Genomic DNA, 21,510 nt, shown 5'->3' with positions numbered 1-21,510 from the left:
GCCCAGCCACCAAAGATCAAAGGAGATTAACAGAATTAAAGTTTTTTCCTACCATAATTTTTTTTAAAAAAGGTCATCAGAAAGAATATGCATGTTTGTGTCAACAGGAGAATACAAGCAACTTGACAAGACTAAGTTTCTTCTAAGTATAATTTTTATTAATAAAAAGATTAACCATGACCATAGAAGATGAGTGGCTGGGCTTAGTTGGCTACACCAAAGAAATTAAAAATTGATACTTGAGAATATTGTTAACAATATTTATAATAGCATTCCTTTATAGAGGCATTTTAATTTTAGCAATGTTTCTCTTAAATATAAAAAACTAACCTTTATTGTCATGGACGAGAATCATCATAGCTACTGATGAATCAAAAAAAAACTTCCAAGAGCTGTTTGGTGGTATTATAGTGAGACCTACACCCAAACTTTAGGGAAACAAACTCCCAAAAAGGTCTTCTGCCAAATACTTGATCAGAGACAGTGTTTGATACCTGCGGCAAGGGACTAGCCCACTTCCAAGCCGTGTGTGAAGAATAACTATTACAAATTATGAATGCATCCAAGATCCCCAAATAAATTAGTACAAGTGCCATTATTTTAAGAATTACCAGACAGATAATCAATGTGTTTAAACACAAATTCAAATTTGTTAAGTCCAAAAGATACAGTAATTTTATTACATAAAATTGCTCCTGTGTGCTAAAAATGTTAACTTACAAGACATTATATTTGTATAAGTGCAGAGGGATTTACGGTTGAAATGTTTAATCATTTTTCACTGATGAGAAAAGAACAATAGGTAGTGGACACATAAGAAGCACTCAGAGTCCTCTAAAATTCAAGGCTGTTATATTACTGCTCAAGCAAAGTATACTAACCATTCTCTAATAATATAAATGCCTACTCAATTTATCTTTTTAAAAATAAAGTCCATTTGTTCTCCATTAAAGCTTCTGCAAGATTGACAAAGGTACATTCTACCTATATAAAATAGGGGTACTCTTTATCTTTGGACAAGATATCATCACTTAGGGAAATGTAGTCATATACAGATCACTAAATTTTCATTTGAGGCAGCTGTTGGAGTCCATTAAGCACTTTTCGAACACTGTACCTTTAAAGTTTGTCTTTAATATTAATAGCTTTGGAAAACCAAAAATAGAGAAAAAACATCTATGGCAAAGTACATTTCAGATTTGATAGCAATACAAAAAAAAAATATTTAGTGCAGTGTTAATTTTATCTATGTAAATCACTTGAAGATATTTTTATGTTTTATGATTGAATGACAAAAAAAGTTTTAATTTGTTAAAAAAGTTTAAGTCTTTGACTTAGTATTTAGTAAGGCGTAAATGAAATTAAGTACTGTAAAAAGTCTTTAAAAATGAAACTACAAATTTGGTTCCCATTTACAACAATTTCATCAACAGATAATGAGTTAAGTGTAGATACAATGTATCCAAAACCTTTATAACTATGGTTAAAAAAAAAAAAAACTCTAGTAGCATTTAGATTTTGAAATCCTCAGTAATACCAATATATATTTAAAACATGTTCATACAGAACCAATACCTCTCCTTCTCCATGTCAAAGAACATGTTAAAAATAATTAACAAAAATACCAATAAAACAATAGAAACTCATTTCCTTTCACTGCGCCCAAATTTATGACACAAAATATTGGCTTTAAGAGGTAGATTAAAAAGAAAAAGAAAACCAGATTCTCCATTCTTTGTCACTTTTATTCAGTAGTAGTTTTTTTTTCCTTATTTTCAGTGCCAGACACGGCAAGGAGTGATTACAGCCAACTGTTATTAAAACATTTGTTCGCAACACATACCCCCTTTACCACTGACCCCAAACTGACTCATTTTGTGTGCTTTCGTTCTTTCCTTTTTTAATATACCACCACCAAGACTGGGTGGAGGGGGCAAGGGTAAGAGAAATGAAGGGGAAGAGTCCAGGAGGCCAGAAGAGGAGGAATGCTACAAGCCACAGTAAGAATGAGCTGTATTTAATTTAAAAAAGGGGAAGGGGTGTACCCCACAAATGATACAGTAATGAGGATACACAATTAAATCCCATAAGCATGACTGAAGGCTTTCACTGTGTTTGACGTCATCACAATGGAAGGCATAAAAAGTGGAGTAAATCAATGTTGATACAGTCCAATCTAGTCCATTAGGCAAGATGGTGCAAGAAGTCATTTAAATTAAAAGTGCCCTACCCTTACCTAAATGGCTAGCAGACATGGAGAACACCAAGTGATGAATCCACAGAGCTTTCTCCATGTAGCTATAAAAAATGTGTTGTCGAATGGCACATTGTCAAACACTGGAAAGGGGCACCACAATGGACCTCTCTCTTTTTTAGGTACGAATGCTAGATTCAACTATCTCAACTAAGCAGGAAGTGGGCTCTTCTGCTAGGAATGCCAACCCTAATTCACTTTGTCTTGAAATATATACAGATTGTTTGTAGTAGCTACAGCAATGATATTTTCCTTGGGGTGCCAGGCGGTATGAAGTATTTTCTTGTTGAAGTCTAGGCTGTCAACACTTATTTCATCTTTCTTTCTCTTGCCACTTGCACACACTTTGCGTGGCTTCAGAACTGTGCGAGGTTTATTGTTTTCCCGTGATGCTTCTAGGGTTATGTCTCGCTTTGTGTTCCTGTCAAACATCCTGAAGAAATTATTGTAAGATCCAGTCATGACAACACTGTGAAAGTAGACAGAGCATTCAGTCAAATAAGTGGATAAGGGCTTGTTTTTAGTAAAATGATTCAATGATGGAATCTAGCCTCGTAATCTACCAGAAACAGCTACTTCATGCAGATTAGAATTTAGGGTGAGGGCTGGTGCCAACAACCCATAAATATGGTAGTAGTTAACTTGATTTTCTATTAATGACTCCTTTCATGACTACCAAAAGTATCACCAAAGTTGAAAGCAGCCTCAAATAAAGCTTCTTAATAGTACTGAATTGTCTTTGTTCAATATTTGTGCAACTACAGACTATGCGATTAACTAGACCAGACATCTTCTAGAAATATCAACCAACTGTGGGATTCACAAGCTCTAAAACCAAAACAAACAAACAGAACCAACAACAACAAAGCATGGGATATATGGTTCATAAGAAACCAAGGCTTGCTTTATGATTTAAATTATAAGCTATGTGTTCTCAGGACACTGTTTGGTTTGGATAATCACATCTTATATTTATAGCAAATCTGCTTCTGAATATTAAAAAGTAGCATATACATTTTTTTGTGAACTGAAAATCATTTTATCTGTAACACTAAATTTGAGCAGAATTTTTTTGACACATATTTTTAATAGTATCAGTTTAAACGGGTGCCAAATTCTTAACCTGCCCAAGACACATCTGTCAGGCCCACTTGCTATCCATCACTGCTCAACATTTACTAAATATCTCGATAAACAAAGCTTCACAACCATTAATAATTTAGAAAGGGTCTGGTGCTATTACTACTTACTACATCTTTCTCACAATATTTTAAATTATTATTGTAAATAAGATTATAGGATACTATGAAACTTTAATGTGTGAAAACAACTCTATTACAAATATTATACATTATACAGGTCATTTATTAAATACAAATGATTATCAGCTATTTAGTAATATCAACTCACTCCAAAACAACTGACATTTTAAACTCAAGTTCGTGCATGTACCTGTAGGTAATAAAACTGTATTTCTTTTTAAATGATTTATGTAATTCGGACTGGCATCCCCATGTTTTCTGAATTTTTGAGGTTTTAATAAATAAAGACACCTAATCTATGGCTATTTGTAAATTTTAAAAGGTGTTGTTATGTCAGCATTTCTGTGGTATTCCTGTCAAAAATGTGTAACCTGAATCTAATCATGAGGACACATTAGCGAACACTCAAATTAAGAAATTTTCTGTAAAATAACTGGCCTGTGTTTTTCAAAAACGCTAAGGTCACAAAAAAGGAAAGAATGAAGAAATGTTCTAGATTAATGGAGACTAACGAAATATAACTAAATGTCAGAACTGGTGCAATTTTAATGGGATCTGTGGGTCAGATGCAAGTAGTGCATCGATGGGAATTTTTCTGCTCTAGAGTTAGGTAGGAAGAGTGTCTTTTAGGAATACTCATTAAAGAATTTAGGGGTAATGGGGACATCAAGTTTGGAGTTTACTCCCAACTTGTTGAAGAGAGAGAGAGAGAGAGAGAGAGTGTGTGTGTGTGTGTGTGTGTGTAAATGTAAAAATAAACAGGAAAGACTGACACAGCAAACAGCAACAAGAAGAACATGAGCTGAGGCTAAATAAGAGTTGTATTACTCTTGTAAATTTTCTCTAAGTTTGAGATAATTTTTTAAAAAATTTAAATGTTAAGAGAAATAACTTCTGTTGGCATGTCAAACATGATTGATCTGGTTCACAAAAGAGAAAAATTTAAAGATATTTAAATCATAATTTGTGATGTCTAGAGCTTTTTGTGTATTTTAATACTAATGAAACACAATGTTTAATTTTTTTTTTATATGCCACTATTGCTATAAGATTACTATATTTCTTTCAAGAAAATCACGGGGGTTAGGGGGTATGAAGTTAGGATTTATAATTTATATCAGTCTAAAAGAAGTCTGCCATATTTTTAGTGAATATAGCAAACATACCAGGAGTGATAATACAGTAAATTTCTTTACTCTAACAAAATTACATTTGAATGAGAAGTTCAAATTAAAATCAATTACCTATCAGATCCATTCCAACAACATTCAAATTTGTCAAATATGCAGTCATTTTCATACAGTGAACAAAGTTTACTTCTGAGGTATTCGTGCACCTGGGGAAAAACATAAGTATATTCTTAGTTTACATCTCAAGACCTACCAATTAAAATTAGGAAACTGATAATTAACAAGTCTGTATTTTTAAAGAAAAGGTGTGTATAGACATGAGTCTCCCTTCTGTGAACACACATTTTTCCTATTGCACGACCAAAAAAAGTACCCTTCTGGGCATGGCACATGTACTCTCTATAAGTTTGACTAAAATTTTTAGGCCAGAAAATGTTGAAAATGTCACAGAGAAGAGACTAAAGAATATTATAACAATATTTAAAATGCTAACACTTGGCTTTCAGTCCATAAATTGCTGCTAAAAAACACTCAATACTGTGTTTTACTTCTTTTTAAATACCATTTTCTGGGCAAATAACTGGAGCCCTGGCCTGGTGATAAATTATGCATCACTAAAAAATTTGATATCACTTGATATCACTTACACAATATCAAAAACTAATGAAAATGTACCTCTGTTTTTTTTGAAATATAATTCTACATTTACTCACTAGTTCACAAAGGGATAAACTAAAAAGTAAATCCTTCATTTAAAACGTATCCTAAGAAATGATACATTTCATTTTTTTAAAATTTCAAAGTATTTCTTGTGATTAGATGGAAAAAAAGGAGTTTCACTATCCATTTTCACTTGCAGAGAACTTTCGAAAGAAGTGATAGAAAAGAGTAGTTACTTTCTAAATGCTTAGACTTCTCTATTCTTTATGAAACAACCTAAAGTCACTTTAAGTGTCCATTTCAAGTTTTAGTGGAATGATTCAGGCCATGTCTATGTGACATCAAGTGAAAATTTGTTAACACAAAGGAAGTGCAACTCATGCAGGGTTACGATTAAAAGCGAGCATGTAAGGCAAAACATCAGTAAGATCAAAATTACCCTTCAATCACACACAGCTTAGCGAGATGCCTATACAAATGCAACAAGAATACCTGAATGTGCATATGCTACATTTGAGTATGATGTGACTCTATTCTCAATCACTAATCTAATTTGGCATAGGCAGAAAAACTGCCAATCAGGCAAAATTAGGTAAATCATAACAATTCATAAAAGTTTTAGAATGCATGTACAAAGTTCCTCATCAAACAATTTAAGGGAATGAAGTTAAAGTTCAAATCAATTATTCTCAATGGTAGTGGGGTGGTGGTGGTGGTGAGGATCACTAGGAGACAAATGAGAATCTTGGCAGTTATATATAAATGTAATTTGAAGACAGTAGTACTGCATTCTTTGCTTTTGCTTTAAAAATTTCAGACACCACTGAGGGGAATCTTAAGTGGTTTTATGTTTGTTAAAATGGATTGAAAAGTTTGAGAACTACCATTCTAATTTTATTGAGAACACACAACATTAAGAAGGTACCATTTATCAATTCTGAAGTGTTTTCTACTCTGTAACAACCTAGGGCCTAACACAAGTTTCTGCCGCCCTCACCTGTTCCCAACTGTGTGCATCTTCATTTCTTCTCTAGAAGAGGAAGTTAGGGATCAATGGTAGCGGTTGGCTGACAAGGAGAAAATTCAGAACTGACATCCTAGGAGAGGCAACTCTAAAGCCCAACGTGCTGGGCTTTCAAGCCCCTTTCCTTTAGCTTTAGACAAGAGTCTTCAGACAAAAGGCAGAATGCCAGTGCCTTTAACTTGGCATGCTAAAGTTAGGCTCTAGTTCGACTACTACTACACATATTCCGACCAGCACAACTCGACTAGGACTGGCCACTCTCCCCAATCCTTTTCTCTCTCCAAACCTTAATAGAGGGTGTGCTTCCTTCCTCAACTTAAATGTAGATAAGCAGCAGGGGAAATAAGTTGTCAATATTGAACCAAATTGTGATATTGAAGCAAAATCACACTTTAACTGCAAAACTGAATAGACAACACAGCCTATAAAAGTATATATACATTTAACATAAGGAAAAGCAACACACTCATGGACCTCTGCAGAAAAAAGTCTAATGGTGAAAAAACACCGTAGAAGGATTAACACATTATACAAAATTCTTCTCTATAAACACTTGAAAGTAAGTAGGGTATATGATCACTGAAAGATAAAACTGCAAATACCTGGTATGTTTCGACAGGCCTGTTTTCCATATTTAAGTCCCAAATTTTGACTGACAAATAGTCTCTAGTCATCATATATCGACCACTATGGCTGAATTTTACATCGGAAATAGAGGAGATGATTTCAGAAAAAAAAGACCTGTTGCTGGGATCTTCAGGTTCTTCAAACACTAAAAACAAGCAAAAATAAATAAATAAATAAAGTAATTTGTATCATATTCCGGCTTGCATAAGGCATTTGCTGAAACAATTCACAAACTTCCTAGCAGGAAGCTAAAAATGACAGGCTAATAAAGAACTGAAAAACACTTCTCTGGCTGTAAACTCCCTTAAAGTTTCTTAAGAGAATGACGTAAACACTAAAACGGAAAGTGTGGAAGTACGTGCTACACTCCAGAGACCGAGGTTTGTAGGTTCTGCGTATACCTCACTGACTTTGCACTATCGCCACAAGAAACACACCATCCTCACCAAATTCATATCATTTTATTTTTTAGTGGACAGGTAAAATTATTTTGATAAGTTATGTACCAAGTCTTAAAAAGATTTAAAACATGAAGATAATAATGCAACCCCTTAATGTTTTTTAACCCAGTGCTTTTCAAACTTTTTTTTTTTTTAAGCCAAGGAAAACTCTTTTCAGAAAAAATCTTCCTGGGAAGTTCAAACAGAAAGAGAGGGAGGGAAGAAAAGAAAGGAACTGCTCTACTTGAATACAGGGGTGGAGAGCCTCACCCCAAGTTACTAAAATGAAACTTTCCATTAAAAATATATCCACTAGGACATCAACAGACAGGCCCCTGAGAAAGCCACCTATGTTCTTCCAGGAGAATAACGTACGATGCCTTGTACAGTCAGCAGCTGACCAAGGGTAGATCAGGCTCTGAGCACACTTTTAAACCTATGGACATGTGGTTACAATGTCTGAGGCTAATTTCAGACAAAGAGAAAATGTTATCATTTGGGGGGAAAAAAAAAAGATGCAATTAACTTACATTTAGAATGTCTATCACAGAGGGCAGATGCCCTCATGTCGCATAACCGAATAGTTCCTTTACTGCTGCTGTATACAAACGTGTTACAGCTGTTTGGATGAAATTCTGCTGCTGTAATCACCTCTGTTAGCTCTTCCATATTGGCAGGCTTAATATCCACAATATCTAGATAGCATTTTATTAAGGAATTTCCACTTAGAAAGGGTAAACATAATTTTACAATTCTCAAGTCTAAAAATTCATTCATAGGCTAAAGCACAAGCATTAATTTTGAATTGCATTCTAGTCCTTATGAGTATAATCCCAGAGGGACCAAAGCTTTTAATGCCTAAAAAAAATCTGAGAATACGGACAAATTTTAAATCATTTTAGAATATAGAAGTCTGTTTTTCTGAGTATGATACAAATCCCAGAAGCCATAAAGATAAGTTTATCTTCCTAAATATTAAGAGAAAGTAGTGTACCAATGATGGAGCTAATTTACTTAAAAAATGCTTTAAAAACAAAGGGAAATAAAAATATGCAACTCTAATGAAAACATTAGAATAAATAAATGGTTAATAAATATGAAAAAAAGCTCATTTACTCATAATGAAAGAAATGCAAATCAAAACAGCAAGAGGACATTTCACCAGACTGGTAAAAGTATAGGGACACAGGCTCTTTTATATACTGTTAGAGTATAAATTATAGCAAAGTGTTAATTTTTCAAATGATATGTATTAGAAATACATTAACAGTAGTAGTAACAGTTGTTAACATTTATCAAGAACTTTAAAAATATATATTTAAAAAAACTACCTATATACATCTCTATATTTATATGTATATAGTGTATGTGTGTGCCAGGTATATATGTTTATATATCACATACTTGTACATGCACAGAAGATTTTCAGGAGGGTAATATAAACAATGAAATGGGGTTTGGAGAAATATTTCTATTGACTTCATACCACCAAAACAAAACAAAAACAAACAAACAAAACCAAATGGATACTAAAACTCCTGTCTGTAATTTCCAGATGCCAAAGATTAATCCTCAAATCATCTGCAGATAAATATGTTTCATAATCACTATTAATAGAAATTGAGTTGATGTGATATGTATGAGCATTGGCAAATATTCTTCGTGGACTGGCCTCAACCATTAGATCCATGGGCCTAAAGACTGGCACCTGTCAATAAGACACATGAAAAACAGTCATTACAAAATATTCATTGTTTACAATAGCATTTAAGGTTCAGAACATTTCATTTCTAGTTTTTGAGACAGCATAAAACAGTATAATATACATATTTAAGTTTTAAGAACAACTGATGTTTATCCTTCAAAGTGTTGAAATGAGAGGAAAAATTAATAATTTCAACAATTTGTCTTCTTTTCCAGATAGCAATACATTAGGATTTGCAGTTCTTCCTAGTAACAATCTTTTGCTTGAAAAACTTGCAAAGTTATTAAGTGTTTATGGTTAAAATTAAAGTAACTAAAAAGGAAATTAGCCCAGTGGGTCTAACTCTTGATATTTTTCAGGTGAACTCGAGAAGATTTGATCCATTTCTACTTTTCTGATCTCCTGAAACTTAATTTTGTAATAGCTGATATTCAAACCACAAGAGCAAAAGAGTGGCACAGAATTATAGCAGTCTGGTGTTGAGTCCCAGTTCTGCTCCTGGCCATAGTGAGACCTCTGTGTGGGTCAGGGTCTGTTTAAACTAGGCGTTTTTAGTGTCCTATCTAGTCACAGAATTGTTGGGGAGGGGGCAGATGGTAATTATCTTAATTATTCAAATTCTGCTCAGGATCTAGAATATGTAATATGAATACAAAACACTATCGAAATTAGAAATTAGAAATTTTCTTATGTACTTACTCGTAGTGTAGTGACTGTAGTAGGATCTCTATACCTTCCATCTTCTTCTTTCAAGTTATACCCTTCGGGTCTTTTGTCCCTTTCACTGATTTTCCATAATTTTATTGTTTTATCTAGGGAGACAATGAACAACGTCCTCAAAAAAAAGAGTAATACTGATAGAATGAAAACATTTTAAGGTATGTTTAAACATGCCATTTCATATTTCACCTAAAAAAAATCTCAAGAACAAAATCTCTTATCAGACTTATAACAAATTTCTTATTACTAGGTAAATAAAAACACATAACAAGGAAATACAGGATAGAAACTGCAAATTTATATTAATGAAACTCATAAAATTCTATTTGATATCAAAATCAAGTCACAACCAGGTCTTTATCCTTTAAAAATAAAGCTGCTAAAGGGGAAAAATTTATGTGTATATAAACACATCTCTCTCTCTCTCTCTCTCTATATATATATATATATACCACACACACACACACACACACACACACACAAATGTGTATCCATATATATACTCGATATTTAATTTTGAAAAGAGAACAAGTAACAAAGTTAGTTAGGATAGCCTAATTATTATGGTAAGGAATATCTATCTCTCTTGGCCCCACACTTCCTAGCAAATCCTATCAGAGTTCACAAATTCTTTCTATCTTTCCCCACTGTATTAGGGATTCATAAGCAGTAAAAGGGTCGGAAAAAAACTGACCGATTAAAAGCATACGTCCCCAAGTCCTTCAAGACAAATTTCTTATGTATCAAGAATATATAGGTCCCTCTCACTGTCTCTCAGTATTCTTTACTCTGTCTCTCTCACTCTCTGCCTCTGACAGGAGATCACACTCTGTGGAGTGTTAGCCCTTTTCTAATAAACTTAACTTTCCTTTTGACTCTCTCTCTATATATACTATTTTAAAAAATAAATTTTATTTTTGAATTAAGTTACAAAGGTAGCAGAGTATTTTCATATGCCCTTCACCCAAGTTTCTTCCAATGTCAACATATCATGCAATCTGGTACATTTGTTAAAACTAAGAAATTAACATCATATATTAGTTATTAATTAAATTCCAGACTACACTCGGATTTCACCAGGTTTTCTACTAATTTCCTTGTTTTGGGATCCCATCCAGAATCCAAACCACACTGTATTTAGTTGTCAAGTTTCCGTCTAACTTTAAGAATTTCTCAGACTTTCCTTATTTTCATCATCCTGACAGTTTAGAGAAGCAGTGGTGAGGTATTTTGTAGAAATACCTTAACTGGATATGTCTGCTGTTTCCTCAACCAGACTGGAATCATGAGACTTTAGGAAGAGCGTGAGAGGTGAAGTGAGGGTATGTGTGATCAACAGGACTCTTCTGCTGGTGATGTTACTGAACTTTGATCTCTTGGTTAAGACAGTATGTGTCAGGTTTCTTCACTGCAGTTACTATTTTCCCACTTGCCATACTCTATTAATAGTCTGGAAGTGAGTCATTAAGTCCAGTTTTCACATAAAGCAGAGGTTCCAACCTTTTTGGTACCAGGGACCAATGTTCCTATGAGAATCTAATGCCTGATGATCTGAGGTGGAGCTGAGGCCAAGATGCTAGGGCTAGGGAGCGGCTGCAAATACAGACGAAGCTTCCCTTGCTAGCTGCTCGCCTCCTGCTCTGTAGCCCAGTTCCTAACAGGCCATGGATTACTGGTCCATGGCCCGGGGGTTGGGGACCCCTGACTTAAAGGAAGAATTAAGTTACACTCTCTGTGAGGAGTTGTCATCTATCCGCATATATGAATTCTCCACATATATAAGAAGCATCCCTTCTCCTCAATTATCTGTTTAATGAATCATTTGTTTATATCACTATGAACTCATGCATATTTAATACATTGTAATAATCCTAAAATTGCACTCATATAAAAATATCATTCTTAATAATCTTTCATAAGAAAATGGGCATAATACAATTTTTAAAAAGTATATAAAGGCATTTTAAAAACTCTGTCATACACACGGGTAGCAGGGACTCCTCTAGTCTGGCCACCTCTCTCAGCCTTGTGGAGAAGAGTAAGCCAGCTGCCCCTGTGGATGTCCTCTGCAAAGATGAAGTGTAAACAGAAAAATGGCTAACTCTACTAATCTGTAATCTAGTATTTCACCTAAGCCCTATGAAATCACGTTTCTAGTTATTGTGCAGTTGTTACACACATTTTTATGTGCTATTTAATTTGTATGTATTTATATAAGTTAGATAAATAATTATGTATTTTAGAATATTTCACTTGTGCCCAAATCTTAATATAAATGAATCAAGTCTAAATTTTATATTTTGGGAGAAATTATCATCTAAAGATGATGAGAATGACAAGCCCCCTCGACCCAATCCCCATAACTGTCTTATGGCTTATTCAAATTCAACAACCTTATTAAAAGTCCAGATAAAGAAATCTACAATATACTTATCAAACTTCCCAATGAGATTAAAATTTAAATGAGAAGAAAATTTAAAAATTCATGAAAAATTGGGCAAATATTTTTTTAAACAAATTAAACTTCAAAAATTTTAAAGTGGTACATACAATTTGTGACATAACAGGGTAAAAAAACTTTAGCATAAACACAGGACAGGACACAGAAGTACTACACAATTTTAATGTAATGCTTGAGGACAAGGCAGGTTATAAATAAAAATTTTAAATAAATACAACATAAAATTAAATTTAAATTGATGTGCTGCTCTACAGTGACGACTTTTTACCTGGAGTTTTTGGCCCACCGGTACATCTACGATGAGAATAATCAAACTCTATAAGACTGCATGCACGATTATGTGAATTTACACACTTTTCTGTGAAGGGGATTTCAAATTCTCAAAAAAATTTTACTTCCAAAGGGTTAAGTACTACTCTATGTGATTCCCTACACTGCCAACACTCTTAACTAAACAAGTATTCCAGAAGTCCAAAGTCTCCATGTTTTCTTTCGTCCCAGTAGAGGGCTGGGGCAAGGAAAACTATGCTACCAAGAGTTTCTTCTGTGGGAATGCAGCTTTATATAAGGTCCAAAAAAGTTATTAACAAACTGCTAAAACACCTACTTACGAGTAAACTTTGTATTACTCATATATTCAAGACCCATGGTCACCAGTTTAGAGTTGGATGTTTTTGCAACATGGAGGAATTGAGAATTCAGAGAAAAGCAAAAGAAGGTTAAAGAGAAAGAATAAAATCACTTGAAAAACATTAAATGAACTAAAGTTATAAAAGGTGGCTATAAAATTATTTAAGTAAAAACGATCTGAGAAACACTGAACTGTTTATGATGATCGTGGAAAGCCAATGCAAGGATGAAAGTAAGATTAATTTCAGTGAATCAAAACTGAAACATTTGATCACATTTTCTCCCATATTTTCTCCCATTTTCCCACAGCAGTTTCTAATGTTTTTATGAGTATAAAGACCCATTACACGTTTTGGGGGAAGGGGTATTATTATGCTAGATCTCATAGAGAAAACTATACAAAATAATAGATATTACTCAGATTTAACAGATGTTGACATTTCCCCATAATTGCCTTCTCTCTCTCTCTTTTTTTTTTTTTTTTTTTTTAAATAAAGCTTTTCAGATATACTTCCAGTCCTATTCCTCCCATCTGTTTTCCTATCCCATCACACCCAGACACAGCAATACCTGTTCTATCCTTCCACATTGGACTCTATTTTTAGCACCAAAAAAAATAATGCCACCCTCAAATACTGTATTTTATTTAGCATTCATTAACAACAATAACAATAATGAATATACAAAAACCTACACTGCATTGTGTAGTCTCCTTTAAAATAACTTTTATTATTATTCAATGATTTCTCGAATTTACAAAGTAATCTATTTGGGAGACACTGTTCATTCTGTCTACAGAAAAGAACTATATAGATTCGCAAACCCCTGACCCAACCACTGGAATTCCCAGTGTCTCTCCCACACTGAGCCTTTGTAGAGTTAGGTGTCTAGAAAGGCTCATCTGGTTATATGTTGTCTTGTTTCAAACCACACTGGAGGACATGAAAGCCTGCAAGGAAGACACATGCATATATATATATAAGGTGGGAATTGAAAGATATATAAGCTTTAATCCATAAATAAACTGAAATTGAATTTGCTTTCAAATAATACTAAGAAAGGGAAGAAGTATCTGAGAAACAGAACTGGCTGATAACAGAATTGTTGAAGCTGAGTGATGAGTATTACTATAGGGCTTCATTACACTATTCTATTTCAGCCTGTATTTTAAAATTTTCCCCTTTATTAAAAGTAAAATGATTTAGCCTGTAAGAAGTGAACTGCCAAACTGTTACGAATACTCCAATACATGAAATGTGTAACAGCACACTTCCCTGGGACATTTACTTCCAAAAGTAAAAGCAACATAAATGTATTATTTATGTTGCTTTTACATAAGTGTATAATTATGTATTATTTCGTGTCAAAGAAGAAAACAGTAGCCGAAGTGCTATTTGAAATAATGTAGTTTACCATATAAATTAAAACTGAACCAAGATTAGAGTCAACATATGACATGAGTAAACATAGTACTCCATCTATGATGCTCTAAGTTATAAGCTGTTATTTCTATTCGTTTTTCTTTTAATAATAATAAGAATGCAGTTTGTGTGAAAAGAGAGAGGTAGAGGGTACAAGTTTCAATGGGCTCGTTAGGGAAAGTTCTGATGAACAGAAAAATGGGCTAGAGGAAGCAAACATCTACAGTGTCAGAGAGTAGCATCATTTTGTGGAAAGCATTTCCAAGAACTCGATACTGAGAGTGGTGAGTGAGGCCTAAACTGGAAAGGGGCCCTCAGCATTTTTTACCATGTCACCCTACCTAGAGGTCACTTGAATTTACATTCTGCAAATGGTAAAGAATGTTAAGGTCCAGGTGCTAAAATCTGCTTTTATGAATAGTGAAGGATGAGAAAATAAGAGGTTTTCCCCAACCCTGTGCCAGCCTTGAAAAAGTTTTAATCTAAATTTTTACAGACTATGGCTATCCAGAATCTGAAAGTACCCTTCGATCACTCTAATGACTCTTCAGACCCCAGCCCCCAAGAATAAACCAAGTTACAACAACTCACACACAAAAAATTTAGAAAAACAAACAAAAGACCCAACTCTTGACTTGTAATAAAGGAGTTTAAATTTTGGTAAGAGTCACCACGCAATTCTAACCCACATTTAATAACTTTTCCTGAGCAAGCAAAACATTAGAAGAAGAATCTTCTTCCAGATGTGAGGCTTGTTGAAAGGGCTACGGTATGTCATTTCCAGTTTGTGTCCATACAGGCAAGGACCAGGTAAGAAGAGAGAGTGTCCTTGAATGGGGACCATCCTTTGAGAGAGTATTTTAAATTTACATTTTGAAATACTCTTTGGAGAATTTTGGTACACTTACGAAGGAGGAAGAAAGCAAATTAACATTTACTGAGCATGCATTATGTACATTTGGAATTGTCACATTACTCATAACAATACTATAATATATATATTACTACCTCCAGTTTGCAGAGGAAAAAACTTAGACTCAGTGTCAGTAACCTGCCCAAGGCTCGGCCAAGAAGTGGCAGAAACAGAATCTGACCTAAATCCACTGGTAAAGCCCATTCTTTTCACTACAAACTGTGTGTGTTAAAAACATGAGTATATAGAAGGCATATGAAAAGAAAAACTTTCACTTACCATTGGTAGACAATAAAAATTGAGCAGCATTTTTCTGGGGTAACCACCTAATTTTGTTGATCTTTTCTTCTATTTCTAAACTTTTCAAGTAGTCAAACTCTGGTTCATGGCTCTGAAAGGTGCTGTAAACATTATATTCTCCTCTGCTATGAGATTGGATTTTGTTCTAAAATAGAAACAAAAATATTTGGACTACTGATGAGAAATATTTCAAAATAGTCAATGTAATCAATTCAAACATATCTTGCAAATTCTGGTTGATTTATTTAAATATAAATATATACTTAAAGGCTTTGAAGGAATAAATAAGGAAGCTTAAAAGAAAAAAAGGAAAAGCTAAATAAAGCTTAATAATTCAGCCCAATTCACCAGGAAAAGTGACAATGAAATATAGATCAATTTGATTACTAATTTACCATTGTATTTTAAATAGTAGAGACATATACTGATTAGAGTCTGAGCATCCTTAATAAGGCTGCTTATCTAAGAAGTAAAAATTCAATGAGAAAAGCGTGTCAGAAACAACTGACTGAGGAGCACCTTGCTCTGCCCACATTAGGGTCAATTCTCAATCAGTTATTTAACATGATATGTTGTCCTCCTCCTTTCCCTATCTCCTGCCCATCTTTAGGTCATTTCACTGCTGAAAAACTCTTTTAAGAGCTCTCATAAATGTAATGGCATCACTTGGCCTCCACCTCCCACCCCAAGACCACAGTTACATAGCTGTTACTCATTAAGCCTACATTCAGCATTACCCAGCAAACCTTACCCCATAGCCTTGTCAACAACAGCTTACCCTCCAGAATTTAGCTTCCTTGTACTATGAGCCTGACACACAATGGTTTATTTCATTTAGTATCGGTGTGAGTGAATATAGTTTAAGTTACTGAATAGAGGCTACTTGTGAACTTCTTTGGGCATTAACACTAATACCTTAACAAAAGTGAGAATTCTAACCATGCTCAGAATTTCATCATTTAACCTATCATCACGATTAAAAATCTTTCCATCAAAGTCCAGTTCAAAAAACCTATGTAAAAATAGTTTAAAGGAAAGATATTATTGATAGTCAACTAATTTAAATAGAAATGAATTAGCTAATAAAATGTTTAACATTACTTAATAAGAATAGTCTATTATTATTATTATTCTCCATATTAAAAGAAAATCTTATTGAATCATTATCTTGAAAGCATATGTTTTGGGTTGTTTTTTCTAGTAGCTTGATTATCTGGATTGATCATTTATATTTACAGTTCTATCTGGACCCTCTGATAGCAGTATCAATTATGATTGAGTGTGTTTGCCAATATTAAGAATGCAGAGCATACCACAGAACATGATTCACACTGGGGATATGGAAGGAGTAAAAATCAAACTCAGAATCTTCGTCTCGTCACTATACTATTATACCAAATTAGATAACCTAATTCATTAAATAAACATGTATACACTACTTTAGAAGAAATTCCATACCTCTTCCACCTAAAATAACTCAATCTGAAAAGGTTTATCATGTCACCCCCTCAAAAAAACTACAGTAGCAATTTGATTTTAATATGAATGCTGTTTTAAACTTAAGCGAGAGACTACATAGTACTGCTTACATTAGTTCTTAGAGGTATAGATTGAATGAGACAGAATCTCTACCTTAAAGTAACTTGAGTATGTGAAACTTCAGTCAAAAGTAGAAATTAAGCAGAAGGAAGTCTAACTCTGGGTGGTGAACACACAATGCAATATATATATATGACTTTCTTTTCTTTAATTTTTAAAAAATTATTATTATTATTTATGCCAACAGCACCTGGTCTTCCTAGGTGGTCTCCCATCCAAGTACTAACCAGGCCCGACCCTGCTTAGCTTCTGAGATCAGACATCGGGCTTATTCAGGGTGGCATGACCGTAGACCATGGACCGTGGCTCCACTGGGGCACGAACCCAGGACCTTCTGCATATAAAGCAGACATGCTAACCACTACACTATGGAACCATGTCCTATATACACCTTTCTGTTGAATGATACACTTGAAACTTATTTGATTTTGTTAATCAATGTCGCTCCAATAGTTTTTAATTTAAAAAAAAAAAAGCATAAATGAAGGTCCATATAATTCAGGTAAGCAATACAAAGAGCCAAGGGTGAGCACACATCGTTCCGTATACAAAAACTGGGTTTACATGGGTCATACTTTATTTGATGATGAGTCAAGAAAAGCACATACATATGAAAATATTTCCTGAAACAAAAAGAACATAATCCTAAAGAATCAAGAGTAACTACATGGGTCTAAACATGATCCAAAAACAAAATTACGGAGGTGTCTGGCAGTTTCAGTGGAGTGTAAGCACTGTTTCTTCACAACAGGAAAAAATACATATATCACACAGGAGAAAGTTATGCTTAAAAAGTCAGAGATGCCAGGCTGTGCTCATGTACTAGCATCCACTCTCTCCTGAAACTCCACTAAAATTACAGTAAAAGAATTTTTAAAGACAAATTGACAAGAACAAAAAGAATTAACAGCAGAAATGACAGCAGCAGTCGCTAATGCAAGAGGCCATAAAAAAGATACATGAGTGGTAACTGACTTAGCCAGCAGCGAGATTTTCTCTAAAACTCAGCGAGGGGCATTTACATCACAATGATAAGAGTGCTGTTCTGAGCATGAACTAAGTACGGTGAGCAAATATGGAGAAAAGCAAACGGTAATACACGTCTTCAACACTGTGCCACTCAAACCAGAATACATCAAAGTCAAAGACGGCTTTTTTTTGGTTCTACGAACACTTCTAAAACCATAGGGAATTGTGACACATTCTAAAATGTCTCATAAGTTTTCTTGCACAGCCTTTTACACCTCCCTTTTTTTTTCTTAGCTTGCCATTATGATCACCAAGAGAGAATGTATTTTCTTAACCACACAATCTATTTATGTGAATTTTTCTATAATAATTTAGAAGTGCTTTATCCCCAACACCTGTAATAGTGTCAGGCATACAGGAAACATTCAATAAAAATTTTCCAAGTGCACAAAAATTACAGCAAAAAAGAATGAATACACACAGTGGTGCTAGTATGGTACAAGGAGGTTTGAGTTAACCTGGTAAACGGAATATAGAGCAGAAATTAGAAGTAATCGGTTAGATGCACAAAGAGCAAGACGGAAGAATCTTGAGAACACAGCTTGTGAAAAAGTAGGTCATAATAAGACATAGGATTCTTCACATAACAAAAATAAAATACACGAAAACAAAATAACATTTCAACATGGACACAAAAAGTCCATAAATATACAATTGGTACTATAACACTTTAAAGCAAAGTAATGAAGACAGTGGAAGGGTTCTCATACTTGGTCTGACAAAGGAGGCATTGCTGAGCCAGGATGGTCTTTTCACTAACTCGTTTCAGTCAACTGGCTATTCATATGTAACAAAACGAACCTTGATCCCTACTATCTCAAATTATTCATGCAAATTGATTCCAGGTGAATCAAATATAAATGTGAATGTTCAATAATTAAGTTCTAAGACAACACTGTCTAAGACAGCCTTCTGCAATGAAGGAAACCACCTATGTCTGTGCTGTCCAATATGGTAGCCATTAGCCACATATAGTTATTGAAACACCTGGAATGTGGCTGCTGTGACTAAGAAAGTGAACTTTAGATTTTATTAATTTTAATGAATTAAAATTAAATAGCTACATGGAGCTAGTGACTACAATACTGGAAAGTGGAGATTTAAAAGATAACAGGAATATAAACTTCCTGGGTCTTGGGGTAGAGAATATTTCTTCACAGGACAGAAAGAGAAGTAACCCTAAGGAAAACATTGATAAATTGCATAGTATTAATACTAATAACCTCTATTTGTCAAATTATATACTATTCAGAAAAATAAAAAGGCAAATCTTAAAATGGAAGATATTTCCAATAAATATGACTAACAAAGGGTTCATATTCGAAATGTAGAGAAAGCCTACAAAATCAGTAAGAAAAATGAGACAACCCAGTAGAAAAGATGTGCAAGAGATTTTAGTAGGCACTTCACAAGATGATATCCGAATGACCAATAAACATATAAAAAGATGCTCAACCTCAGAGTTAACGAAATACAAATTAAAATTAATATAAATTAATACAAACATTCATGAGGTTTTGAGTTTATCTTATTGTGGTATTTGTCAATAAGATAAACTCATAACCTCTAGAATTAATTTGTATTAATACCACAATAAGATAAACTCATAACTTCTATAACGTTTGCAATTTTAAAATGAATGACAGCATAAAGCATTGGCAATGATGTGGAACAGACAGAATTTTCACATTCTGTTCATGAGAATAAAATTGGCAGAACTACTTTTCATTGTGCCATCTACTAAAACTGAATGCCTATCCCATAACATCATCAAGAATGTTCATAGCAGCATTATTCTTAATAGCCACAAACTAAAACAACCAAAATGTCTGCATCTACAAGATAATGCATAAATTGTGGTATAGTAATAAAAAAGAACATTTTAAAGCAGTGAAAGTAAGCATATTATATCTATACGAACAAAATACTGATCAAAAAGGGCAGACACAAAATACTGTATGATTCTATTTATAAAAAGTTCTAAAACTGTCTATCTAATCTATCTACAGCAGAAAAGACTAGAAGGGAAAGTACACTTCCAGACGTGGAAGCGGGCCTGAGCAAAAGAAGCATAGCTCAAAAGGCCAAAAGTTCTAAAATTTTAGGCCAAACTAAGTGTTAGAGATAGGGGAGAAATTATTAAGTAGAAAGGGGGAATGAGAGTGTTTACGGAAGGGTAAAGAGATCTATTTCTCAACCTAGATGTCTGCTGTGTGATAACCCACTGATGTTTTGTGCGTTTTTCTGTGTATACTTTAAACATTTTTTTAAAATATAATACAAAAATGCTGAAGATGCTTAAAAAAAAATTATGGAGATTCCTCAAAAAAGTTAAAAATATGATCCAGCAATCTCATTTCTGGGTATACAACCAAAAGAAATGAGAACAGAACCTCAATGAGATTTTTCATAATAGCTAAGAGGTGAAAGCACCCTAATTGTTTATTAACAGATAAATGAATATAGAAAATGTGATATATAACATAGACACAATGGAATACTATTCGGCCTTATAAAAGAACTGTCATACGCTACAATGTGGTTGAACCTTAAGGACATTATACTAAGTGAAATAATCCAGTCACACACATACCCACGAAAACACTGCTTGATTCCATTTATATGAGGTACCTAACGTAGTCAACCTCATATATACAGAAAGTAGGATGGTGAGCTGTGAGGAAGGTAGGAAGTTGTTCAGTGGGTGCAGTGTTTCAGTCATACAGGACAGGGGCGTTCCAGGGATCTCTGACAGAACAATGTATATGTGGTTGGCAATACTATATTGTACACTTGGAAAATGTTAGGAGCTTGAATGTTATGTGATATTTTGCCACAATTAAGTAACACTACGGCACACAAAAACAAAATACATATTAAAAGAACACATTCAAATGGTTATCTGTGTTAGGGAGAGGTGAATAAAAGCACATTCAGCAAATAAAAGGTAATGTATATGCACCGGAAACCTCGGAGCACGTTTGTTTGCCTAAAGAGGGCCTCACCATGACCTAATGGTAATATTTTATGCATTCAAGTATATCCCTGAGGTTCAAACAAACCAAAACAAAATATATAAAACAACAGTAAAATCTGATGGTGTTAAAACCAACTAACCATTTGGAAAGAGAACTAGAACTTCATTTCTTACACAAAAGTAAATTCCAGAGGGAATAATTAAATGTTTAAAAATAAATAAAAGTAGCAGAAGGAAAGTACAACAGCGAATTTCTATATAATTTTTAAGTGAAAAACAGCTTGTAAGTATAAAAACAAAAGCAAAGAGCAAAGAAAGATTGACACATGACTAGGTAAAAAAGTAAAATATTTCAAAG

At 33.9% G+C, this 21,510-nt stretch overlaps 1 protein-coding gene, 1 non-coding gene and 1 pseudogene across 4 annotated transcripts in view; all 3 read right to left on the bottom strand.

The window, feature by feature from the left end:
- Positions 1-1,724: 1,724 nt before the first annotated feature.
- PPP2R2A (protein phosphatase 2 regulatory subunit Balpha) overlaps positions 1,725-21,510 on the bottom strand; it is a 45,009-nt gene continuing 25,223 nt past the window's right edge. For 2 of the 3 annotated variants that reach the window (XM_039876148.1, XM_039876149.1), the window contains exons 3-9: positions 15,527-15,692; positions 9,802-9,914; positions 8,928-9,105; positions 7,928-8,092; positions 6,933-7,102; positions 4,761-4,852; positions 2,444-2,723 (exon numbers count right to left, since the gene is read on the bottom strand). In XM_039876148.1, coding sequence (XP_039732082.1) covers positions 2,444-2,723; positions 4,761-4,852; positions 6,933-7,102; positions 7,928-8,092; positions 8,928-9,105; positions 9,802-9,914; positions 15,527-15,692 — 1,164 coding nt within the window. Of the gene's footprint in view, positions 2,724-4,760; positions 4,853-6,932; positions 7,103-7,927; positions 8,093-8,927; positions 9,106-9,801; positions 9,915-15,526; positions 15,693-21,510 lie in introns of all 3 variants that reach the window. The other variant, XM_039876147.1, reaches the window with a different exon arrangement.
- LOC120613589 (uncharacterized) lies at positions 17,325-17,440 on the bottom strand (annotated as a pseudogene).
- On the bottom strand, positions 17,450-17,522 carry TRNAI-UAU (transfer RNA isoleucine (anticodon UAU)). Its single transcript has one exon. It is a non-coding gene; the product is annotated as a tRNA-Ile (tRNA).

This window comes from Pteropus medius, unplaced genomic scaffold (genome assembly GCF_902729225.1).
Source record: "Pteropus medius unplaced genomic scaffold, Ma_sr-lr_union100, whole genome shotgun sequence".
Lineage (NCBI taxonomy): Eukaryota > Metazoa > Chordata > Mammalia > Chiroptera > Pteropodidae > Pteropus > Pteropus medius.
The sequence above is the reverse complement of the archived record's forward strand: the minus strand, read 5'-3'. Positions and strand labels throughout refer to the sequence as shown.